This window comes from Amblyomma maculatum, chromosome 3 (genome assembly GCF_055883805.1).
Source record: "Amblyomma maculatum isolate TAMU_Amacu chromosome 3, ASM5588380v1, whole genome shotgun sequence".
NCBI lineage: Eukaryota > Metazoa > Arthropoda > Arachnida > Ixodida > Ixodidae > Amblyomma > Amblyomma maculatum.
Window position 1 is genome coordinate 200,837,279 of NC_139346.1, and position 24,796 is coordinate 200,862,074.

General features: G+C 41.8%; 3 protein-coding genes across 4 annotated transcripts in view; 1 reads left to right on the plus strand and 2 right to left on the minus strand.

Annotated features, from left to right (window-relative positions):
- LOC146197427 (ATP-binding cassette sub-family F member 3) overlaps positions 1-8,480 on the minus strand; it is a 50,300-nt gene extending 41,820 nt beyond the window's left edge. The window contains exons 1-6 of one of the 2 annotated variants that reach the window (XM_084599241.1): positions 8,204-8,480; positions 7,608-7,755; positions 5,919-6,066; positions 2,693-2,784; positions 213-341; positions 21-125 (exon numbers count right to left, since the gene is read on the minus strand). In XM_084599241.1, coding sequence (XP_084455367.1) covers positions 21-125; positions 213-341; positions 2,693-2,784; positions 5,919-6,066; positions 7,608-7,755; positions 8,204-8,276 — 695 coding nt within the window. In that variant the 5' untranslated portion in view covers positions 8,277-8,480. The remainder of the gene's footprint in view (positions 1-20; positions 126-212; positions 342-2,692; positions 2,785-5,918; positions 6,067-7,607; positions 7,756-8,203) is intronic. The other variant, XM_084599242.1, reaches the window with a different exon arrangement.
- Positions 8,481-8,672: 192 nt separating this feature from the next.
- Positions 8,673-14,243, plus strand: Ost48 (dolichyl-diphosphooligosaccharide--protein glycosyltransferase non-catalytic subunit Ost48). Its single transcript, XM_084599244.1, has 11 exons — positions 8,673-8,935; positions 9,047-9,157; positions 9,243-9,329; positions 9,408-9,511; positions 9,920-10,014; positions 10,110-10,203; positions 10,287-10,435; positions 11,497-11,644; positions 12,380-12,500; positions 13,064-13,170; positions 13,748-14,243. Exons 1-11 carry the CDS (start codon positions 8,791-8,793, stop codon positions 13,901-13,903), a joined length of 1,317 nt encoding a protein of 438 aa, XP_084455370.1. The 5' UTR covers positions 8,673-8,790; the 3' UTR covers positions 13,904-14,243.
- A 69-nt stretch (positions 14,244-14,312) lies between these two features.
- Positions 14,313-24,481, minus strand: LOC146197430 (uncharacterized). The gene is made up of 12 exons (XM_084597184.1): positions 24,265-24,481; positions 24,018-24,160; positions 23,271-23,483; positions 22,561-22,672; positions 21,726-21,795; positions 20,565-20,678; positions 19,756-19,830; positions 19,079-19,151; positions 18,478-18,579; positions 17,728-17,799; positions 17,364-17,561; positions 14,313-16,950 (listed from the first exon to the last, which is right to left on the minus strand). Exons 1-12 carry the CDS (start codon positions 24,297-24,299, stop codon positions 14,810-14,812), a joined length of 3,348 nt encoding a protein of 1,115 aa, XP_084453310.1. The 5' UTR covers positions 24,300-24,481; the 3' UTR covers positions 14,313-14,809.
- Positions 24,482-24,796: the final 315 nt, after the last annotated feature.

The window sequence follows — 24,796 nt, forward strand, 5'->3', positions numbered from 1 at the left end:
AAATAAATAAATTTGCCAACCTGGAGATCATTCGTAGAAGGGTGGTCTTTCCGATGCCGTTCCGGCCAACAAGCCCATATCGTCTTCCGCAGGCTAGAGTTAGGTTGGCTCCTTGCAAGAGTGTTCTGGAAAAGAGAGAAAGAGGAGAATTACAAACCCCTCCCCCTACTGAACCCTGTCCTCCAAAGCTACATCCGGATGTCCGCACTTACTTGTCACCAAAAGCGATGTCAAAGTTTTCTATGCGAATGTCCGTTGCACGGTTGTTGCCCTTGCTTTCCATGCGGGCCTCCCTCTTACTCACTGCTTGACTCGCCGTGGCTGCCTTCAGGACAGGTTGGCTGCATTGAGAAGGCACCACACATTTAGGAATCGCACAGGTGACAGTGATGCTGCAAAATTTTCAGTGTCTAACTTTTGATGAGCAAGTACCAATTGAAAATATATCCAATAATCAATAACGACTCACTGACTGATGAAATAAGATAAAACAGACAGAGAATGCTGATGACAAGCTATACAGCTGACAAAAACCAAAAAAGGAAACTGACACACATCGCAGGTTCTGAAGCTGCAAAGAACATAGTGCATCTATGCAACCACAATGAATAAGACTCACAGTGCCATGTGGCAGTTGTACATATTTGCAAATGTAAAAATACATTTGTAGGAAACAACTGCAAGCTGCTAAATGCAAATGCAGTTTTCACTTAAAAATGATGGAAGTTAAATCCACCGCACATACAAGATTTACAAACATTTCCAAGAGACGATTCAAATTTGATCCCAGCCAAGAAATGGTTCCACATTCATATGCATACTGCGCAGAAAAAGTATTTCCAAATAACCCTCAGTTAAGGCACAATGTGCAGATCATGTTATTTGGATGAAAATTGCAGTATAGCATTACAAATCAAGGGGCCATGTGGCATCACAATGTGGCTTAAAACTGTGACCTTGAATTTCCATTCTGTGAAAAATGTATTTTTGGGTCACTAAGGTCACTGGGTCACTAAGACAATTCCGTAATGCCAAAATGTCTGAAGGCTTCACGCTATCGAGAATTTCATACTGCCAGTTTTTTCAGCCAAAGGGCTGCTCTTTTCGTTTTGCCATGCCCAGAAGAAACAAGTGGAAGAATACTTACAAGTGTTCCACCATTGCCTGAATCATAGCATTTTTGCTCAAAGATAGTTCTCCAGGAAAATATGAAACTTTTTGTCACATTCCTCAAACACTAAGCCATATAAACATGTACTGACAATCGATAATCTATACCGTTCAAAGTTCAACAAGAATATGCAAGATTAAAGTAATTCGCTATAGGGGAGAGTATTGCAGGGAAAAAAAAACATGCAACTGAGCTACTTGGAACACATGAGAAATCTTGCACCTTAAAATAAAAATGATCAACGAAAGCAAAGGAAGTGTCTGTTGAAATTTTGTGCATCAAGTAAATTCAGTACAGCATGCTATGCAATATTACTTAAATTGCAGCCTAACAAAGTTAATCTAAGATTTCTTGAAGTTCTGAAAACTTGACAAAAATGGAGTAGACAACTTCCTGCTTATTGCACAAAAAATAGAAAACTGCTGAGCTCTTCAACAGCCATTTCTGCAGCATGCGAACAAGTACATCATCTCACTTCAGCCCTAACCACGTGCTATTTCCGTGCTACTGACTACTTAGAACTACAGCAACTGGTCACGGGATACTAAATATATTTGCGTGGCATTGTGCTGTGGCCACCTCACAGTTTCTTGCAATTTTTCATGCATTGTGTTCGCTGGGCACCTTTCTGCACACATGCTCATGTTCACTTGCCGTTGAATATCTTTTTCTTTTTATTTCTTCAAGATGTTTGTCAGTGGGCATAGTGAGAAAGGGAGGGGGAGTATGGGAAAATGTTAGAAGGAGAAGTGTAAACTGGTCTAGCTTAAAAAATCACAAACGTTCCCATACAGCGATTATCCAGCGCTCACTTGCGATAGTCCTATTCTAGGTTCCACTGCAGGCCTATTTTTTTTAGGAAGTGTTGCCTCACAGAAGCCGAAGCTAGGCAAGTCCACAACAAGTGCTTCACACCACACAGTTCCAATGAAACACCATAATGGGGGCATTTGTCAGTCACTGTCAACCGTATGTCACACCATCGATGACGGAGAGACTATAGGACATTCTGTCCTTTATGAATCACACTGATCTGTTGTAAAACTGTTCAACATATTACAATAACAATATAACAACACAACAACACTGACAACATAGCTACACTTCTCAGCAATAAGAAGGTTCCTATACCTTTCCCGCATAGATAACAAAAGTGTTTAGACTGGAGCAAGAATGTAGCAAATTTCCCCCTAACCTACTAAACAGCACCAATTTTTAAATAACTGAATTCTGACAACTTGTATTGTCAGAGTAGGTCTTCTTTTTTTTTCACAGTTTATATAGTTTATATGTTTTTTTTATAGTTTTCCCATTTTGTATTGTAGTGTCAATAGTAGTGCTGTATTTCAACAGCAGTCTTTTTTTCTTTTACATCACATTTTTTCTTTTTTTGCTTTTTACTGCATTTTTAATTGTCAATTTGTTGATAAGCCCAGTTTCAAGGCCATCGTAAGAAAGTGCCGTATATCCTAAACTAAAAAAAAAATAAAATTGCGAACTACAGTCACAGACTGCACTTACACAGGTGTCACTTTGTCTCCACTGACTTCTCGTTTCTCTTGCTTCTGTTTCAATCTGGCCTCAGCTTTTTCCAGCTTCTTCTGATCAACTTGCTAAATATGGGCAGAAATATAACAAGCAACACATCAGCTCATGAGCTACTGCTTACATTGCCACAATCCTAAAAATGCCGCAGCTAAAAACTTGCAGCACAGCATACAATGTAAAAAAAGGTATGACATGAATTTGCATATGGAGTCGTCAGAAAGAAAGTGCTGCAGGCTTGACTGGTGATGCAAGTGGATTGCCAAAAAAAAAAAAACATGCTATACCTTCAGGGCAGAGTAAATTTGGTCACTTGTGCTTTCAGAGACAGAAATTGATGAGCCATTTGTAAAATGTAGGATATCCACTCCCAATTCGTTTTTTTTTTACCCCAAAAAAATTGTGATGCAGGCTGAGCCCTAAAAAAAAATGGGCACGAGGGGCACACCTTACACTAGAAAAATTTATATACAAGCCACTCTAGACACAACCTAAGATCAAGATATTGAAAGAAGGATGTATAAAATGTAAACATGCAACTAGGAGAGAACTCTGAATAAGAAGTGTCGGCTGTGACATCAAATTACAACTTTCCTTCTCTCGCTTGGCAAAGCAGAAATGCCATAGCTACTAATGAACTATGATGCCAAACTCCCAAATGCATTGTGAATAAATTTTACCCACACTTTTTCAAATCTGTGGTTGTTGTTTCAACTCCTCAAAGACAAGCACCCAAAGAAACATGCCCAACACTGAATATGAATACTTAAACAATAGGTAACTATGCCTCTGCTGTATGTTTTCGAATGAACATGTACCTATTTATGTCCCACGCTTGTCATTCAAGAGTAGAAGCAGAATCGAACATTTTGGAGGAGGAATAAAACAAATTTTGGAGCCTAGAATTGTGTTTTGGAGCATGTTTCTAGGGTCAAAGGCTTTCAATAATTGCAATTTTCTATTCTGAACAAGCAAAAATACCCAATTTCATTCCTTTTTATTCAATGTTCAATGCTTTGCTGGCTACCCACACAACTCTGACAAGACAAACAGCCAAAACATGTACGCCCTCATATTTTTTGTACCTGGACGCGCAAGTGTCGACTTGCAAGTCACTAAGCACTGTATAACGAAGGTTACACATTTGGGGGGTGTACTGATGATTAAAATAACACATCTGACCTGAGCAACAATTTGGAACAGAGTAGCAGCAAACAGAATGCTTGCTTCTACACTGCATAACTGAACATCAGTTTTAATTAAAGGTTTTCGACTATTTTGACTTGACAGATTCAATTGTGGATTCTACTACTTTGATGCACTCAAGCACCACCAGTTTTTGTAGTTCACATCAATGGGCAGCACATTTCTGCTCTCTATCTTGTGCATATCCTTTTTGATTACATGCCTGTGTTGATAAATTTCTTGCCACTGGTCAGCAGTGCCTTCAGGGTTCTCCCTGGGAGTACTACATGACATGCTAGATGGCAGTGAAGGGCAGCCTTTTCCTCCTCCAGACTCTTTACTTCACAACCTTCTGCCAATGACTCCTCATGTTTTCACTTGAGCAACGCTGTGGTAGCCTTGATTTCAACACACTGGCGATAAGCCTTTATGGCTTTCTAACACTCTACAAGACATTTCTCATGATTGATACCTTCATGTGTGGCACCCATAAAGCTTCAAGTATGCTTTCGTCTGACATAGGCTAGACACGTTTGTTATTAACAGAGGCGTGATGGTAAAACAAATGCTTGTTTTCAAAACAGAACCATTAGAACAACTTGTGCAATTCCTCGCAGGTGGACAAATTTCCTAATACCTCGTGGCAGTGGGTGGCGTCTGCTTCGCTCAATGGTCTTGCTTCTCCCACTAATGATGATTCAAAAGGCCAGGAGAAGGTACCATGTCATGTGCACAGAGCATTTTTTTCACAATGCCCATCAATCACATGTGGCTTGTTTTAAATTTCCTTTCAACAAGTATTTATTTACTTGCAAACAAATATTTATTGTGCTCAACGGTTTTCTAGTTTGTGAAAATTTTACATGTACAGTTCTGCAACTTTATCGTATGCCTTTTGGAAAATTCTCCTGCCTCAACCGGAGGCTCATTTGCACTAAACCACGCAGAAAGCTTGCGCGTTGTTGTCCCCTTCTTTACGTGGTAGGTTGACCATGGTGCTTACTTGGTTTTACCGAGCATTATGAGAAACCAGAACCGTCTACAACGAGACTGAGAAGCAAGACGCTAACACACTCTCCAGCAAAAGGCAGCAATGGACTCATCTAGCGTCGCTGGAGAAAAGCGCACAGCTCAAAAGCGCCGAAGCAAGCTTGGCACGTTCTTGTAGTAGTGCTAGATGGTGCCACTGCTGCCCTTCGGTGGGAAATTGGCGTTTGCTTCTTTTGCTCCTTGAGTCTCGTTACAGACGGTTCTGGTTTCTCATCATGTGGGACCAAACAAGGCAAGAACCGCTGTAAGATTTACTACACAACAACAGAGCGCAAGTTTTCTGCGTGGTTTCAGTGCAAATCAGCCTCCGAATGAGGCGGGAGAATTTTTCAAAATGTGTCTGATAAAGTAGCAGAGCATTGTATTAGGCCCATTGCAAAATGCATTATACCTGTGCCATCAGCGTTTTGTTGACCAAGGCAGTATTTACCATGTATACGTGCAGCTCACAACAAGTCGTCACTTGCAGCATTTCTCAGAGTGGATTAGTAAAATTGCATCTTTCATAAGCAATACCATTAATGGCACACTGTGTGGCAAACCCATGTTTTGCAAAATTTGATGGAGCAGTTATGGAGTAATTTCAAGTTTAGGAGCAGGATGGAGGAGATAAAACTGTTTGGAGCAGAATGGAACAAATAGAACAGCACTTCCACCTTTGTTTACATAACTGATTTACAGTGCATTATATTACTTCTTATTCTTTTGCTTTGTGGCATGATACGATTTATGCCTTCAGAGTGTTGGGGCATTTGGGAATCTAAAAAACACTGTGAAAGGTTCTGTCCAAAATAACTGCTGTTTGTGAACAAATTCTGTGGTGAAGTTCATGATGTACGGCTGCATCAGATAAAGTGTTACAAACAGAACACGCGATCAAACCTTACGCGCCTCATTCTTTCTGCAATATACCTTGCTAAATAACCATACAAGAAATGTTATTCTTCCATGACTCAAGCCTTCTTACCAATGAGCTGTCTCTCTGCTTCATCCAAATGCTTTGAACTTCATCAGTGTTGGTTTCAAATTCCGCAGCCAGAGCCTTCAATTGTACGGGGGCATTGAGAACTTTCGCAGGGGCACTGTTCATGCCCCCGTTCTGAGTATCCGTTTCCCTGTTAGGCACAATCAACAGAATCACACAAAGACACATCATGGTGATATGGGGCGCTACAGCTTCTATGCACACCTTATACCCCATCGGCTAAATACAGTGGAATGGAAACCACACCCAGAGCACGTACCCAGGAATTCTACTGCTTATGACATTTCTTTTTTTTTTTTTTTTAATAAATCAAATATGCCACAATGAAATAGATTCCATACCATGCACAAGAAGAATAGTGCAGATTCATGACCTCTCTTGAAATCCATATTTTTCATCGTCTACCTGTTTAAGCAAATGCAATAATCTTACTCTCATATTAATCATGCTCACTAGTTTTAATGTCTAATGACAGTTTGGCAGGAAAGGCATGTGGGCATACAGCTCGTAAAACTGACTGCACTCCTGACTGGTGAGTAGTGCTTCACTAAGCTAACTGCAAGGCACAGTATGTCAATCTATATACTAGGCAAATTGCGAATTTCCAAAGAAACATTCCAAGCTTACAACAACCATGATGGCATTATGTTTCAATACTTTATGCCTTCCCAGCTATTTCGTTTTAAATGTCTCTATTACTACTCAGACAATAAATGTACTAAAACAAAACCTGCATTCCTTGCTACCTACCAAAATTTCTGCTTTTAAGAGGCAGTTCACTTATTTCACTCTTTTCAGCACATTGTACACATTGTTCAAGCCATCTGGGGCTGAATTACGCTATGATCACAACAAAAACACTGTCACGGTTTTCTAGTTTGTGAAAATTTTACATCAGCCTCCGTTTGGAATCAACCAATACGAGCGGGGCTAGCTGATCATTTTGTGACAGTAGTGTAATTCGGCACCAGTACCAGCTGCCCTGAAGCTTTAGCAACAAATCCATACACAGACAGTCAAAACCACAGATAGGTCAGTGCATATCGATACTAAATTTAACCAAATAACTGCTAAAGAAATGCTAATGATTTGTTAGGCCCGTTAAAATATCTAGCAACAGAAGATTAAAGCGGCTCTCTTTTTTATTGGTGCACCAACATGAACCAACTTTAGGGCTAAATATGCAAAGCTGCGTGCTGATTGCTGGAAACCAACAAATAAACCGAAGGTTTAAACCTCACTTGTTTTCAATATTTTGCAACAGAATAATAGAAAGAAGATTCATATGTTTTCAGTGTTGACAGCATTACTCCCACTATAACCGTGCAACTAATAATGATTACTGCAAAAATGGGCTTACGAAATGTTGCAGATTATAAGGCAAGTAATAGAGCCTGTTAAAAGGACACCAAGTTTACAAGCCCAGTAACCATTACAGGAGCCGCATTACAGCCTTGCTAAAAAAGAAGAGGTAAGAAATGCGCCCGCTTGGAGGCCGGATCGTCAGTTTGACTCGATTTGACAGCGGCACGGTTTCAACATCGTTTTCACTCATTCGGGAGCACGAGGAACGTTACAGGTCCCTGACTGTGATTTTTATGATTCCGCTCCACTCCTTATTCAATAAATCTACCACAGACTCTCAGCGACAAAACAAATTCGCCGTCGTACCCTTTCATGACGTGCAGGAGACGAGCACAGATCTCCCTGATTTCATTCTCGTCTTTGGTGTCGCCGGCTATTTCCAGGAGCATCTCGCCGACAGCATCGTAGACTTCATCGCAAGTGGAAAAGTCCTCCTTGCCACCATCCAGCACGCCTGTGCGCGCAGAACAAAATCAAGCGGGCGCCTTCGCGTGTTTTTTTTTTTTTTCTTCTTCTTTTTTTCCCCTGTTCATTTAGCCCTTTGCTTAGCACCGCCAACGAGTGATAAGTGTTGACAGCTAGGAAGGCGAAACTAGTTCCCACCACTTCCGGACTCGGACTCCTGACTAATTTACAAAGTAAATGGTCGCAGCATCACACATTTTGGTGAGCAACATAAATGCCAAAGAAGTCGACAACGTAAACCCCGATCAACTTGGACTATTTTTGGAAGAAAATAAGCTGAAGCGTTGTGTGAAGTTGCAAATGCTATATGAATGAGATTTCGATGTGCCGACTGGAGATCCGGTTAGTTTCGAATACATCGACACTTTCTGCCCATACAAGCAATGAAATGTGTAACTAACCCAAGGTGCACTCTTGCAACAGAGCAGTTAACATACCTTCGAGGTAGTCAAATAAATCTTCGTCAATATCGGGGAAAGCATCGCTTAGCACGTCTTCGACAGCTTCCATGTTTGCTAGAAAGGACGTTGCCAACACCGAATCCCGATGCCACTAATGTAGGCGCTCTGATAAATTTTTTTTTTCTTAAAGAAAATTTTGTAACGTACTATGTCATAGCAAGCTGCATTACTGACTGCAAGATAAGATTTTTTTCGCACTTGATAGGATTTAACATTGCCTCCCCTGCTTTAATCCTTGTACTACATACAAGTTCGTTTTCGCTTTTACGTTGGCCAATTTTGATTGGCTCAGCTCTTGTTGAGATAGTGGCAAAGGCAGCAAAGGCAGCAAAGGCAACTCTAGATAAAGAAATAGTTCTATCAGTATATTTTAATACCTTGACTCAAGCAAAATAAGTATATATTTTTTAACTTCTTGGGGTAAGCATGTAAACGTACGTCGTATATGTTGAATTATTCTTGAAATTTGATTACTCTGCGACTTTTGCTACGCGGATGAATACGCCATCGGACTTTTACACGTGGAAGCGGGTGCTGCCGTGGCTACTGCCGGCATCAACAACATGGCTCTGATAGTGTATTTAGTTTCCTATTTGTTCCTGTTTTCAGTGTTATTACCCCAGGTTTTTTGTGGGGGAGATACACTTGTACTGTTAGATAATCTAGCTATAAAAGAGACGCATTCAATATTCTTCAAATCCTTGCAAGGTAAGTTCAGCACCGAGCAACTTCCGAAGTGTTGACGTGCACCCCCACGATACACACGCGCTATCTGTAACCAATTTTTTACCACTGAATTAATCTCACTTCTTCTTTCAGATCGCGGTTTTAAGCTTACTTTCAAGTCTGCCGATGACCCGGCGTTGTCTCTGAAGAAATATGGAGAATACCTGTACAAGCACTTGATCTTGTTCTCGCCTTCGGTAGAAGGTAGGCGAACGCCGGTATCCCTCGCAGGGTAACAATTCACGCAATGCTTACCTTATTTTCTTGTCGTCTTTCGTTTTTCGTTCAGAATTCGGAGGCACCATCAACGTCCAAGCTCTCACCGAGTTCGTCGACGATGGAGGCAATATCTTGGCGGCTGCCAGCTCCAATGTCGGTGCGTGTGGTTTGCCTACCGTGCTCGCGGTTGTAACTCTCAGGCTGTTTCCCTGACTGTATTGTTTATTCCTATAAGGCGACGTTATCCGTGAGCTGGCCAACGAATGTGGCTTCGAGATTGACGAAGAAGGCAGTTATGTGATTGACCACCTCAACTACGATGTGTCAGATGAAGGCAAGGTAGGCACGCTGCTAAATATTTCACCGGTTTCGTGAGGCTAGCCTTCTGTCTTGCCTTATTTTTGTCTTGTAACTGGAAGGTTTCAGCATAAGACATGTTTACCGTGAACTCTCGTTAATTCATGCTTGCGTTTAACTAGAATGTTCGTCCCATAAAAACCAGATGCGTTAATAAGCTCCCGTAAATTCGAACTCTGCGTTATTTATTCCTTCTTCCCCCTTTAAGTCTGAATTATTGATATGCAGCTTGGTCATGAATTACAGCCTTTTGTTGAAATACTGCCCCGAACTCAAAAGTCTGATGGTGAATATGTCGCGTGGAAAAAACATTTATTGTGCAGCTTGAGAATTTGGTTGCTGGAGTTTGATTACCGTTTTGAGAATCATTGGCCTTGTTGTGCGTTGCAGCATACAACGATTGTTGCTGATCCTGAAAACCTGCTGGATGCTCCCACAGTGATTGGGAGCAAAGACATACCGCCTCTCCTCTTCAAAGGTGTTGGGTACGTCGGGAAGCTTCTTACAAGCACTTCCATCTAGTGCCAGCTCATTTTTCATTGCATTCAGAATACTGTACCGTGGCGCAATACATTTGCAGCATCATCTCTGATCAGGAAAATCCTCTAGTCCTGGAAGTGCTGACTGCATCATCAACTGCCTACAGCAGTAATCCGGACAACAAGATCACCGAGGTGTGCACAAGTCATTATCGGCCAATCCCTCTGGAATGGTTTTGTATTGCATGGCAGTCACTGACAAAGACCTTTCTTTGCAGTACCCCCATGCCGTTGGTAAGAACACGTTGCTCATATCTGCACTGCAAGCAAGAAACAATGCCCGCATAGTGTTCTCTGGGTCCCTGGAGTTCTTCAGCGACAAGTACTTTGGATCCCCTGTCCAGAAAGCCACTTCCAATTCGAAAAAGTATGTGCAAAGTGTTTAAGGCATTATGAAAATTTGGACTTGGTGATTTCTGCCTCTGCAAACTTTTACCATGGAATCTGGGTTCATCTTTAAGTTCATAATACAGCATGGCCTGATAAGTGTGGCAAAAGTCCTGGCACTGAGTATGCAACAATCAATTCTCAAAACTAGTCTCAAGCCTATCAATTTCCATTTGGCTGGCCCTGACCGGCAGACGTACTGACCAATAGCAGTCAGGCTAATAGATTGGCTTGTGACTAGTTTTATGAGTTGTTTATGTAATTTGGTCTCTGGAGTCATGTACAAGGGCTACATTTCTATTATTCAGTGCAAAAGTACTTACTGCTGATGCTGCATTTGATTTTGTGTTACATGTAGTATTTTCACTGGCAGTAAACTTATTCGGAATCATTCCATTTAGTTTCTAATCAAAATTAATTTTCTCACAAATAATTATAGATGCTGCCTCTGTAGGGTTAGGCACTTTGGTGTGGCAAAATGGCAGTTTCTTTTGCGCCATCTTTGAAAGCCACATCTCACATTTTTGTGAGGTTGTTTTTATGAAAGAGCAAATTTTTATGTTCATGTTGTCAGCAAGAACAGAATAAAAAGTTCACCAGGACATTTTCCATTAGGAACATTGTGCATGCTACATTATTGAGTTTACCCTGTACCTTGGGGGTTGAATAAATTGCAAATGGGACAACTGGTATGGAGAGTGCAAATTGAGATTTTAGCTCAGTGTAATGAAATAGTATGAGGGTTAGCTTTTACTTGAAAGGCATAGTAACCACTGCTTGTAAATGGCAATGAACAGCGCCTGCCTTTCTTCCTCTGTGCTGAGACATTTTATTTGACTCCAGTAGCACCTTCCAGCTTATGAGCTAGGCCGACAAGAGGGAAAGGTTTGAGGGAAATCTAGAGCTAAGATGTGCTTTTATTTGAGACTGAGACAGAAGGATGCTCAGCACATCATGAAGTGCTCGAAGAAGCTTGTGAAATAGCAGGTAGGAGTGAGATGACTACAGTGTGTTTAAGGGCATGGCACTCGACACTTGCAGGCACGCCACATCTGGCAACCAGGCTTTGGCCGTCGCCCTATCCCAGTGGGTCTTCAAGGAGAAGGGTGTACTGAGAGCCCAGAACATCAAGCACTACAAGAGGGGAGAGAAGAGTGCACCAGAGGCCTACACCGTCATGGACGATGTTGTGAGTTGTGCTAGTCCTTGCTTGTTGTTGTACTGCTGTTTGTTCTTTCTCTCTCTCTCTTTCTCAACTTTATGGTGGACTTTTAATTACCTTCACCTTCTAACTTTTATTGCTGCTTGAGAAACAAAGTTAACTCAGTTTTAAATTCCTGAAAAAGAAATAATTGCAAGAATCTAGTGTAGTTGCTTCCAGATATAATGCGGGCTAGTTTGATGCACGATACTTGGTGCATTACTGGCTTTTGGTGGATGGCATCTCTTTTTTTTATTATACTTCATTTGGCTAGTTTGCTTGTACTTTTTTGTTGAGAAAAAATAAAACGATCTGGCTGTGGCAGTCGCACATATGATTTATATTGCATGAACTAGGCATTCAGCAGCTTAGCAAATTTTTGGAGACCAGGGGGACTATTTCATTGTTGAGACACAAAAAATGTTCCCATCTGTCCTTATTTGGATTTCAGTGAGTACTTACCCTGAGCTTTTTTGGGGGGAGGCACTGGTAAACAAGTATACTGACAGTTCGAACAATACAGAACATGCTTTGGCATTATAACACCTCCCTCAGATCACATAACAGAAATGGAAACATATATCGCACCTATCTAAATTTTTGCTTTCGTACAACACATTATAAAAGTTTCATTTGAGGAATGCGCTCTATATCATTCTGGTATGATTGTACCTCTGCATTGAAGCCTGTGTGAAATTTCGAATGCAAATTGCTATCTGACAGGTGTACAGCATTGAGGTGGAAATCCTGAAGGGCGACAAGTGGGTCCCATTCGAGGCCAATGACCTGCAACTGGAGTTTGTTCGTATTGACCCATTTGTGCGGACCAAGCTTCAAAAGAAGGGCAAGTACTAACTCGAATTAAGAAGTGTTTTCTTTTCCTTGCCAGACCAGACATATTACTTGAATGGCCAGTGTTGGCACTTTTTCCTCTCCGGTAATGAAATCGCATATTGCGTGATCAACATAAGTTGGAGCATTCATGGTGCCATATTCAGGTGGCAGTTGCCATTGTTGTGCTCAGTCGTGGTGAAGAAAAATTAAAAGGACATTTTAAATGTTCCCTCATCAACCAGAATCAGCGAAGAAACAAAGACTGTTAGATGCTTTGTATCCACTTCAGTTGTCTGAGCCTTGTGGCATGATGTAAAATTAAGAACGTAGAATGTAAGAATGTTCCATCATAAATGGGCTTTCACATCAACTGCTCTTTGGTTAATGACTGCTAGAATTTGTAATCAGCGATGGTTTCTCTTTTTGCTCTATTTAACTATGTTTTGATGGAGGCAAAACGCAAAAGGGTGCATGTGTGCTGCCTGGTGTTGGACGCTAAAGAACCACACATGGTCTAAATTAGTCTGTAGCCCTCCACTAAGGTTTCCCTCTTAGCCTGTTTTTTGCTTGCAGGTCAGAAGTATGAAGCACAGTTCAAGGTGCCAGATGTGTATGGCGTCTATCAATTCAAGGTGGACTATAACCGCATTGGCTACACCCATCTGTACACATCCACTCAGGTGAAGCACCTTAATTTGTTGTCTTCTCATATGTCTTGCATTGAAAAAAATGCGTGCTTTACTTGTATATTCATAAATATTTTATTTCGGTAGCATTAAAACTCCCATTGTCGAACTCGCTCACATGATCTGAGCATGTCAGCGGCAGCAGCTGCTTTATCCAATGGGTGGGGACGCTAATGCTAGCGCACACTCTGCTGCATTCATTGCATTGAGTTCCCGTGAATATCTTTTTTTGTTCAACCAGAGTCAAGCTTGCTGCATTCTCCTTTTCCACTCCAGTTGATTTAAAATGTAGCAGTCGAATTTGAACATCTATTTAAGTGGTTTCTAACTGTTTAGCCTGCATGTGTAATAGGTTATTTATGTTACACGCCCTGACGTGTAATTGCACTGATGTGTGCAGAATTTGGCATGCTTTATCCTATAAATTGAAGTTACTTGAAACACTAGTTTTGGCCAGCCTTGCCTGTGTGCTGTCGCTTACTGTGTCATAGTTTTTTCTCGCATTGTTTATAGTTTGTGAATACGGGCATCGCCACATGAGCTGCAAGTGCTGGTAACTCTCTTGTCGCAGGTTTCGGTCAGGCCGCTGCAGCACACGCAGTACGAGCGCTTCATTCCGTCAGCGTACCCATACTACCTAAGTGCATTCTCTATGATGGTCGGTGTGTTTCTGCTGAGCTGTGTGTTCCTTCACCACAAGGACGTGCCGAAGAGCAAGGCTGAGTGAACAACAGGTGGCTGGCCACATCACCTCATTGTGCTGCACGCACACTACCACACCGGGTGTTTACGCCATTGTCTCATTGCGCACGAGTCATCGAGCGCTCACATTTTCTTGTTCAACGAGTGGGGTGCGGAAGTGGAGAGCAGCAACTCTGAACCTCCTGCTTTAGCTGTGGGTGTGCAGGCGAGTGATTATTGAAGACATCGGGACCCCTCTTTTTTTTTTTTTTTCTTTTTTTTTTTTCATCTTTGTTTTTTTGCTTGAGTGTTGACGTATTGAATGTGAGACATTGTTATGGGTTTTCATCTTTTTTTTTTTTCCAATAAAGTATAAACTAAGGTTCTACGAGTGGGTCATTTTTGTAATACTTCAATCTCCTGACATAATCACACCGAATTCTGTTTTTTACTGCTTCAACATTCCCTTTATTTTTTTTTTTCTGATACAGTCTGGAAAGTGCTTGGCTATGTATCAGAAGGCCGTTGGAGCTTCTGTTCGGCAGTCTTCACATGCTATCTCTTGCAGAAAATTTTGCAGCAGCATTGTCTGGTGAAGCGGTGGTTAAAATCTCTGTGGGAAGTGATGTCTAAAGCCAGGGTTGACAATGTAGGAGTGTTGGGCTCGAGTGTACAAGAGCTTGCAGCAAGGAAGTTGATGGCAGCGTATGCATCAGATTAAGTTAATATGGCAGAAATGCAACAGTCCAAACAAAACTAGGCTGCTAGACTTGCCTTGACTTAGGACAGGCAGCAAAACAAAATATACAGTGGGTTATAATGGGACTCAGCACTTAAAAAATGCTGGAGTACAAACTAGAGAATAGTCATCTGATCATGGCTTGGTTTCATGCCATGGAGCAGAAAATGACTGATAATAAAAGAACTAAACAGTCAACGCAGTTGCAGACTTCTACTCTGCTGTGTTGACTGTCTGCGAGCCGTCAAAGCCTTCCAAGCTGACAAAGTCTGACTCGCGGTCCTGGCTCATGCCTTGAGAGATGGAAGACAGCACATCTTCAAATGTGAGCTCCTGTGTGTTGGACAGGGAATCAAAATCGCTGTCTTCTGAATCTGCTGGTTTTCTGGTGCCAACCACATTAGCCACATTGGCAACTGCATTGGCCAGTGCTGCTTGCAGCTTCGCCTCCATTTTGGCTGCAGATCTGTCTTTTACTGGAACCTTGAAGGATGCCTTCTTGGGGACATCGAGTGTCGCAATTGGTGTGCCTGACAGTTGAGTCGGTTTTGAAGCTGTCTTCCTTGGTTTTGCCAACATAGTTTCCGTAGAAAGGGCAGCCTGTGGCTTGGCGGGCCTACCCGTGTTCTCTTTATTTTCAGAGGCTGACTGTTTCTTGGGCTTGCTGCTCTGTTTGTTCAGGCTGCTGCTGGTCTTTTTATTGGCTGCAGCTTGCTCTCTATCGTTGCCTGGGTTAGGAACCTTCCCTTTAGCCATTCCAGCTTGTGCTATGGGTGCAACACAGGTATTTGAGGCTATGCCATTCAGGTCAACAGGTGGAGCTTGATTTGGCTTTTTAACCTTTCCAGGCTTTTTCGTTGTGTTCGCTGATGGAATAGTGGTGCCATGACCTTGCAACCCATCACCAGTTGTCTGCACAGATTTTTTATTTGGAGCCTTCTTGGGTGCTGTTTCTGAACCCATGACTTGACTTTGCTGCAGGGTTTTTTCTACTTTTGTGCTTACAGCTGTAGCAGTTCCACTCAGACTACTGCTTTCAGACTCATAATGAATTTCTAGTGTTGTCATCGATGGAATTGCAGTGCCATGACCTTGTGCATTATCGCTGTGCATTGATGCTCCATTAGGAACATTTTCAGGTGCTGTGCTTGGCTTTATAGGTGAACTCTCCAAACCGATTACTTTACTTGATAGCAGAAGCCCAGCTGGTGGATTATTTGTGCATATAGCTTCAGCAGCTCTGTTCAAACTGTTGAGAATTGGCTTGTAAGGTGTTGTTACATCACTGTCAAGAAATTCAAGTACCAAATTGAGGTTGGGAAAGCATTCAGGCTGAGTTGCCACATCATCAAATATTGGAGTGGAGAGGCTTTGTTTTGCATCCGCCGGTCTCTCCACTTCGCCATTCGATGAATGGTTGTCTGTGTCTGGCATTACTGGCCCAACACCTTGAGTGTTGGCACATGTCATGTCAGCATCGATTGGGTGGTTTGTGGCAGTGTTATCTGGGAGCATTTGCACCACATCAGAGGTCATGGAACTTTCTACACTGCCATCCTTTGTTGCATGTGCTGGTTCATTGGGCAGCAAGTTTTTCCATTTACTCTCTGCAGTAGTTGGTTGAGGTGTTTCAAACAGGTTTTCAGGTTTCTTAGGCTCCGCTGCCATCATTGCAGCTTCTGAAGAAGTGCCTTCGTGATCTGCAGAGTGCTGAAAGAAGCTTTTTTCAGAAGGGCCGGTAGAATTGTCATCACCCTCACTCTGGTGGTCTCCTTGCATTTGACTTGCTGTCTTGTCCAACTCCTGTATGCTGTCTTCAGTGCTACTTGAAGCCATTGTTGCAGTTGAAAGTGATGAAGTGATGGTGGTAGCCACCTTGTATCTTTTCTGTGCAAATGTGGCTCGCTTGGTACTTGGCTTCACAAATGTGGATTTTGTGGCTTCTGCATTTGGTTGTAGAACCTGCTTCACGTTTGCCACTGGCTTTAAGGGAGCTTTCTTGCTAGTACCTCGTGCTTTGTCTTTTTTCTTGGAATCTGAAAACATTTCTGCAACATTTTTGTTGTCCTTGGTTTGAGATTCTGCCTGCATTTGGCCTATCTTGTTAGCGTCCTGTACAGTGTCGTCTGCACTGGTTGACGCCATGGTTGCAGTTGGAGGTGGCAAAGTAACGGTGGCAGTCGTCTTCAATGTTTTCTCTCCACCTTGAGGTTCGTTGACACTTGGCACATACACAAATTCAGGCAGCATGTCATTTATATGTGGTCTTTTGGCTTTCTTCAGAGGTGCTGCCTGCTTTGAGAGGGTTTTCTTGCAAGCAACTTGTGCTGTGACTCCATTCGTGGATTTTGGATCTGGAAACACATTTTTCACATTTCATTTTAAAAAGGTGTATTTGCATACCTATTCCTTGATAAATATGTTCTCAGTGCCGTAAAACGCAAATATCTGTGTGCATTGGATAGAAGATAAACATTTTTTTTTATGTAGCAGTGGGATGCATTAATGTCGATATAAATCAGTACTACACTATAAATTGAAAAGGACAGAGTTAGATGGTTGTGCATTAGGCTTAACATAGCACAATCGTGTGCAGTTCCTTTTTTTACAATTTCATTCCTAAGTTTCATCACAGTTGTTCCTCGAAGTCAGATATCCATATCATCTTCAGATGTCTTCATATAATATACAATGCATGGCTGCAGCTGCTGCTGCAGATCGAATAGGACTAAGCTTTTCCTCTTCGTCTAGCAATTTGTTTCCTCACCTTGTTTGGAGCTCACTTTTGGCTGCTTTGTGGTTGGGCAGGCAGGCTGGTTCGCATCAGCGTTGGCATTCTTGCGCGGTCTCCCCCTTGGCCGCTTTACGCCTGCACAGAGTTCTTGGTCACAAGCCAGACTAGGAGTGGATTTCTGTGTCCCTATTAAAAGGGGTGGTTTTGTGTCTTTCTGATCTATGCATTTCTCTTGTCAAAAAGTCTGGGCTCAGCATGGTTTTTTCCTATGTAAAATGTCTCATTTGAGGGTAGGTTTAGTTTATGGATGCTTCCAGTTGTGTTACTGATTGTAAAAGTTGCTAAGTAAAGGGAAGTGAAAATAGCATTCTAACACCTCCATTATGTTAATATTTACCTTGACTTGCTTGCGAAGGCACCAGGTTTGTGCCAGACTTCTCCTTCCTTGGCTTTCCACGTGAGGACTTGACTGCAATGGCGCATGTTAAGGGAGAATTTTCAGCACTTTTGAGGTTTTTCTCTACTCTATTAGTGTTCATTTCTCTACTCTCTCTAGGTATGCAAAGCTAAAATTCACTTTTTTTCCTTCTTAAGTGTGTTAGCGAGTCTTTTACATTGTAGACACGTGCTCATCATTTTTCCTTCGAACTGAGCAAACTTTAATTATCTGTACAGAGTTTTTGTTATGGTAAGATTACTTTCGTGATAAAATAGTAGTACAGTCAGTGGCTCATAGCTGACTGGGTTTTAGCAGGTAAGTTTGAAAGATATTTTAAGGAGGTTTCCACATTGAAGCAAGCTTTGGTGCCAAATCTGGAACAAGCTTCAAAGCCAGTTTTTTTATATGTGATGCAGCACCACTGTAAGATTGAGAGGAGGTATATCATTATATCTTAAAAGTTCAAGGAAATTTTTTAGAGGTTAATTATTGGTTTTTCAGCAAACTGCTTTATAGTACATCATTTGTCAAAAGCTGCTGTTTCTATCCTCTACCGACATATGCAATGTATGCATGGGAAATATGTATAAAAATGCTTCATTAGAATGTGTTAATTTGAAATGTGATTTAATGTGAAATCCAACTTTTTTTTTTTTTTTTTTTCATTTTTTGCCAGAACTAAAAACCTCTAGTCATCCATGTACTCACCTTGTTTAGGGCTTGCTCTTGGCTGTTGTGCACGTGAATGTGCAGGTTCCTCCTCTTTGCTATTGTCATGTATACTTGATCTCTCTCTTCTGCGTTTTGTTCCTGAGGAAGGTGTATAGCAATATATTTAGGCACTATGCAAAATGCAGGCTGAGAGAACCCATCGGCCATGTCAAAAGCGTAAGGCATGATTTTAAATACTGATCTCTGGATTCTTGCATTTTCTTCAATAAGCTTAGCTTAGCTATTCACAGTCATACATAAACTTAGCACACTGCTCTGTGTTTCACTGTAGCATGCGGTTTTCATTCCAGTAACCTTGCGTAAAAAAGGGTGGTGAATGTAAACACACAGAAATAGCAAATGCAGCGAAAGGCACGGTTTCACCATATTAGCCACGCATGTTGCCTCAGTTCTCTTATGCTGGTCCAGAGTTACTTCAAAGCATGTTAATTTTCTGACAAACTTTCTCGCCACAGTAGCTATGGAAACTACTGTGGAAATAAGTCGTCAGGTTTAGCACGGGGTTATCATAGGTTGTATCTTTTCTTAAAGTATTACTAAAGCTGGTGGTTTGCACTTATTTCGTTGCATACTGTACCTTTAGAAGCTTTAGGCAGGCTCTTGCATATGCCTGGATAGCGATTTCGGAAGCAATATTTCTTGATACGTTCCTGCGAAAACATGAACAAGTATTTTTGCCAGCAAATCAAAACCCAGGACAAACTTTTATGCTTTGCTGAAAGCTTTAATTCTAGAACCCTAACTGCACCCCCCCCCCCCCCCCCCCCCCGATCTCTGAGGGCTTTATAGACGTTTTGTAGGTGCTGAAAAAGGGCTACTGCAATATGAAAAGAAACCTTTATTTGCTAGCATATTCAACCTCAGATCGTAGCTGCTCGAATTTTATAAGAGCATGCAAGTGACCCCCAAGATGACCTTTTTTTGGTGTGGCTGACTACAGCTGTTAAAGTTGTATTTGCTTCAAGTACCCAGTATCCACTTCAACAGGCGGAAATTTTTGTTAAAAGTATCACAACAGTGTCAAACAAATGGGCATGTGTCCTTTGAGAAAGCTAGGCAGTAAAAGATCTGAAAATATGCGCATTCACATAGTATGCTTTCTTCTCTTTCCATCCTGTTTTGCCTCTCCACTTTCTCTTAGAGCTGTGTATGGTCATTTGTTCTACACCGTTGTGATACTGTTAAAGCAGTAGCCAGATGCACGCTCATATTAGCCTGCCAATTTGCATGCCAGTCTAAATAAACGCCTCTTACGGCTACAGGTAGCTTCAGTGCCAGTTCTGCAGTCTCCACGGCTGCATCGAAAGCCTGTCTGAAGTTGGCGGGGACCTATAACCAGAGATGATCAAAGTAAGCTACACAATAACGGTTGTGTCGTGCCAGAGAGCATTTGTCATCGTGGCACTGGTACAAGATTCTTGCAGCTTAAAACAGCACCATTTGCCTTCCAAAGGAGGCAGTGTTAATGGGCAGGTGCCAAAGCATACTGTGTACAGAGAATTTGAATTATCGACACATTGTTTGGCACAAGGGAGACGCTGTATTGAAAATTACAATCGCCACATAAAGTGAAACCAGGTGATGTCATTTTCTTTGTTATACTGGCAAGCTTAGTAGGTATATACGTATATTGTTGTACAGTCAGCTCTCGGCATCTTGAGCTAGAGATTTGTTTGGCTTAATGGGAGACATTTTCATGCACTTTATGTTTACGGGATAAACCATCGAGTTGACTTAAACAATTTTGAATTACATAGCATCTGTCCACTGTAATTGCCAACTAGTCTAGTAACAAGTATCTTTTCTTATATTGAAGGAGAAAAGCCCTAGAAAGAAGAAACCAAAAGGGTGCAAAAAGATGAATGCTATGCTGGTCATTAATTGAGAGGTAGTGCTTCAGAATCTGATGTGCAAGCTAAATTATTTCAAGGGAGTCCATATTGTGACACCTTTGCTATGGGTGGGTTTACAGAAACACACGAGCACAAAACAGGTGCGCACAAACACGGGCAGGCAACCTTTGTCAGCACGAGCAGCTCGAGCACAGGTGCCGAATAACTTGCCTTGTTTTTCGCAGGGCCATCATGATTATGTGCCACACGGAAAGCCATACATTTACTGTCCAGGACCCACGCCCGTGTGACGTTTTTGTCCAGGAAAGTCACGTGGTAGTGAGTCTAAAGTTGATAACAAGGAGAGAAAATGCATTCAGGCCTCTAACAGATTCGGCTGCTGGTTTGTACACCCAAGGAAGAAAACACACTTTGCAAGAAAATGACATGGCAAAAGTTAAGTCATTACAGGGGCGCCATGGACAACCCCAACCTATTTCTTCAATTATTTCTAGTAAAAATTGATTCTATGGCTCTTTCTGTGCATTTTTACATTTGTCTAAGGGCAAAAGAGACATTTATTGCTGTCAAAACTGAATTTAACAAACTTTCTCACTGCATGATGTCTACACTGAAGAGGACCCCATGGTTACTTATTCTAAATTAATGGCGGCCTAGCCTAGTTTCCAGGATCTGTAGCCACAAAAGTCTGTGTCAGAGTGCTGTGCTTTACTTGTGAAATTGGCCAGCAGTGGCGACACCCATCCTTTCTTAATTCTGGGTCTTTTCTATCTTACAAAAGCTCTGTTCTGGGTCTGAGTAGCCTCTTCGTGATTAGAATAGGGTCAGGTATTAGTACAGGCCAACATCAATTTGTCCCCTTCAAACACAGCTTGTTCGTTTCACAAACCATAAAGCCAAGATAGAATTTACAGCAAGATGGGAGATTCAGGAGCATACATTTACAAATAAATCTATTGTGTGGTCATGCATATGATACCTGGCTTTTTCCAAGTGCAATAATTTTCTTCAACCCAGCAAAGCTGTGCCATGCTGCTGCTGCCAGTGGCAACGACTCTTGGTGACCATGTACTCTGTGCAGTTTACTAAAGACTAAAATGTTTATGCTATAGAAAACAAAAATATCCTTTAGCATATCTTGAAGATTTGGAGTGGGCTTCATACCCCTTCTTTATCTTGTACCGGTACATGTCAGTCTTAGTTCTCGTTGTACACGAAAATGATTCAGGAGGGTAAGGACGCATGCCACGTCCTACAAATGTTGCTCGCATCACCAGACTTTTCTCATATTATAGGACATGTTGCCTTATTTTGGTTTTGTCATAATGTGTCAGGTGCATTCAACTTTTTTGTGGCATTAGGTACGCTTACTGGGAGGCCTTGTCCTTCTCTCCACTCGTAAAGACCCAAGTCAGGATCGTCATCAATCATGGCAGGCCACCTGGTGTTAACAGCAAGAATGAAAGAAATCGTTCTGTCAGAGCACATCACATTATTCCTGAGACATCTTTTAGCTAGTCATCCATATATAATGGCTGCCCATGGTGTGACAATGTGGACAGTGAATAGTAAACAAGAATTTGCATAAAAATGAATCTATTGATGTGAAACTGGATGAGTTGTTAAATATTGTTTTGGTACAGTAGCAAGAAATCATTGCTTTATCACTGTGACCCGGATACATATTCGGAGTTTGCTTCGTTATCGAAAGTGGAGCTAACTCCCTGACCTGGAGTCATCTGATTGGTGGAACCGCCAATCAGACGACTCAAGGTCATAGATATAACACCACTTACAACAACAACACAAGCTCGAAATACGGACCCTGATTTTCTTTTTATTTCCAACAAATTTAACTCACACACATTCTTTGGTCATCTCTACATGGAATGTAAACATGTAAGCCAGTCGAGCATACTCTTCTGTTTCATGTGGTTTAAAGGAATAAATAGCTCATCTTTCATGATGAATGGAAGTAACCCGAAATCTTGCTCTGTGACATCATAATAGCATGCAAAATTGATTATCAGACAGCAAACCATCCTAGCCAGGGCAAATGAACAACTTGTTTAAAGTACTATGCATAGGCTGGCAAACAGAGCTCATAATTTGGGAAGATGGTTCGTGACAAATATGCATAATTCATATTTGGTTTCGGTTGGGCTGCCCTGCTTTAGAAAAGCAATATTACAACTATAATTCTTACCATGGGTATGTCTGCACCCTGGCCCAAACAATGGAACCAACAAAGTACTTCGCCTCCAGCAATTCGTCTGGCTGATCCTCTTCTTCTGCTTCACAGTTGTTGTGTTTCAGATCTGAAAACATTACTTGAGGCTTCAGTACAGCAAAACGTGCCTGGCCCAAATGTTTTAGTGCAGATAATAATAATAATTTGTTCACAGGAAAGGAAAAACGCAGTATCTGTCGCACTTGTTTTGTGGACACCTGAGCCATGCTATAAGGGAAGGGAGGAAGATAGGAGTGAAAGCGGAAAGAGAGAAAGGGGTGCTGTAGTGGAGGGCTCGGGAGTAATTTCGACCACCTGGAGATCTTTAACTTTCACTGACATCGCACAGCACACAGACACCACTTAGTTTCGCTTCCATTGACACACAACCGGCGGCGGTTGGGATCAAACCCAGAGACTTCGGCACAGTAGTCGGGCGTCGGGGCTTAGTGAAGATGCCACATTCTCTTTTTAGTCATGCTCACCCTCTCTGTCAAGTTGTGCTCCACCCTGCTCACATACTCAGCTAGTATAAAATTTGCTTTACTGTTCACATGTTTGCTTTAGTGATTTGTATTAAGCAGAACAAATATCATTAGATCTTTTTTTGCATGCCATTTCAAGAGATCATGACACCAAGCAGGTCACTTGAATGTTTAATCTAAGCTCAGCATAAACACACATACCTTTGTTCATTGAACAGTACCACTTTTCAGGTAGCTCACTCGGGTCGATGATCTCGGCAAGGTAACGCCACTTGCCGCAGCTTGGGTGGCCGCATTGCACCCATGTACCCTCTGTGGTGTTGATCCTAGTTTCAAGCAGCACTTGCATTGCTTGGCTGAAGTGGAAGCTTTCACTGGATTCTTGAGTTAGCTCATTTTCTTGCTCATCCACACCTAGATGAATATAAAATAGGGCACAGGATGTTATCTTACCCTGTTGCCACATTGTAAACAAGTTAATTATATTGCACTGAATAACTAGTTCATCTGTACAGGCTCCACTTGAATGTGTCAGCTACTCATATTTCTAATATCTTTACATGTTGCTTATTATAATGATGGACCTCAGCTCAAGCAGGTGTGCATTTTCCTTCTGGTTTGGCTGTGTTACCAGCCACTGCGATTGTGAGCAGCTAAAGGTCCTAACAGAAGCTCAAGGTAAGGTGTACAAAGATACCTCTCTCTCTCCATGCCACATTGAGTTTTCAGCATCTATATAGCATTTCAAAAATATTCACTTTAGGCACAGCCAGTGTGGTGCATATTGTAAGCCGGCCTAGACAATATACAAAAGTTTGTTCTGTCTGAACAGACAATATACACGGGGTAGTTATTATAAGCCAAATTGAAACAAAATCTAACTATTTAATCAAAACTTATGTAAGAAGCTTGCCGCATGTAGTGTACGGCGTATCTTGTTTTTCTTACCATCTCTGTAAACGAGCTTCTTCGGCTTAAGATTCCCGATAGCAGACGAGCGACGGTTTTTCTTTACCGGGGCTCCAGGTGCGGCCGGAACACTGTCGGGCACTACTTGCGGCGTCACTTGCTCCACGTCGTCGCCATCGCCCCTGAAAAGTTTGAAGAACCATCCCAGTTTTGTTTGAAGTGGAGAACAGTCCAAAAAAAATAAGCTAAAACTATGTAATTCAACTCTTCGACGACAACCCATTACCTGACGGCGGGATCTTCCCTCGCAGCTCCTTCCATGGATGAACTCGTCGTTTCTATTGGAAAAGCCGAGCTCCTAAGCTTTGGATGTCTTACGCACAGCTAGTGAAGGCGTTAAAGAAGTATGAATGACTTGTCTTTCTGATAATTTGCGGCCAATATCAAGCAGCTGTTTCAGACGCGACCAGTACGAACGTCGGTCTAACGGTTTCTGTCGTTGCTTACAGTCTGCTCAATATATGTTTGCACAAGACGAATGTTTAAATTGATGCTATGCATGAACTTAAATGTTTCATTTTAAAGTTTCTTACACAAGTTATCACTCTATCTTAGCTCTGAAACGCGTGTTAATGGAAAAACAAAATCTATAAGAAGTTCGTTGTCGTCTGCTAATTTTCGCGCCACTGACGCGCGTGAGCAATTTTTCGTCGCTTCGAAACTGCCTTGTTGGGTAGTTTGTTCAAACTGAGATTGAATATTTTAATGCTTGAAACATTAAATACATTTTCGAAAGCCATTTTAAAACACATAACTAC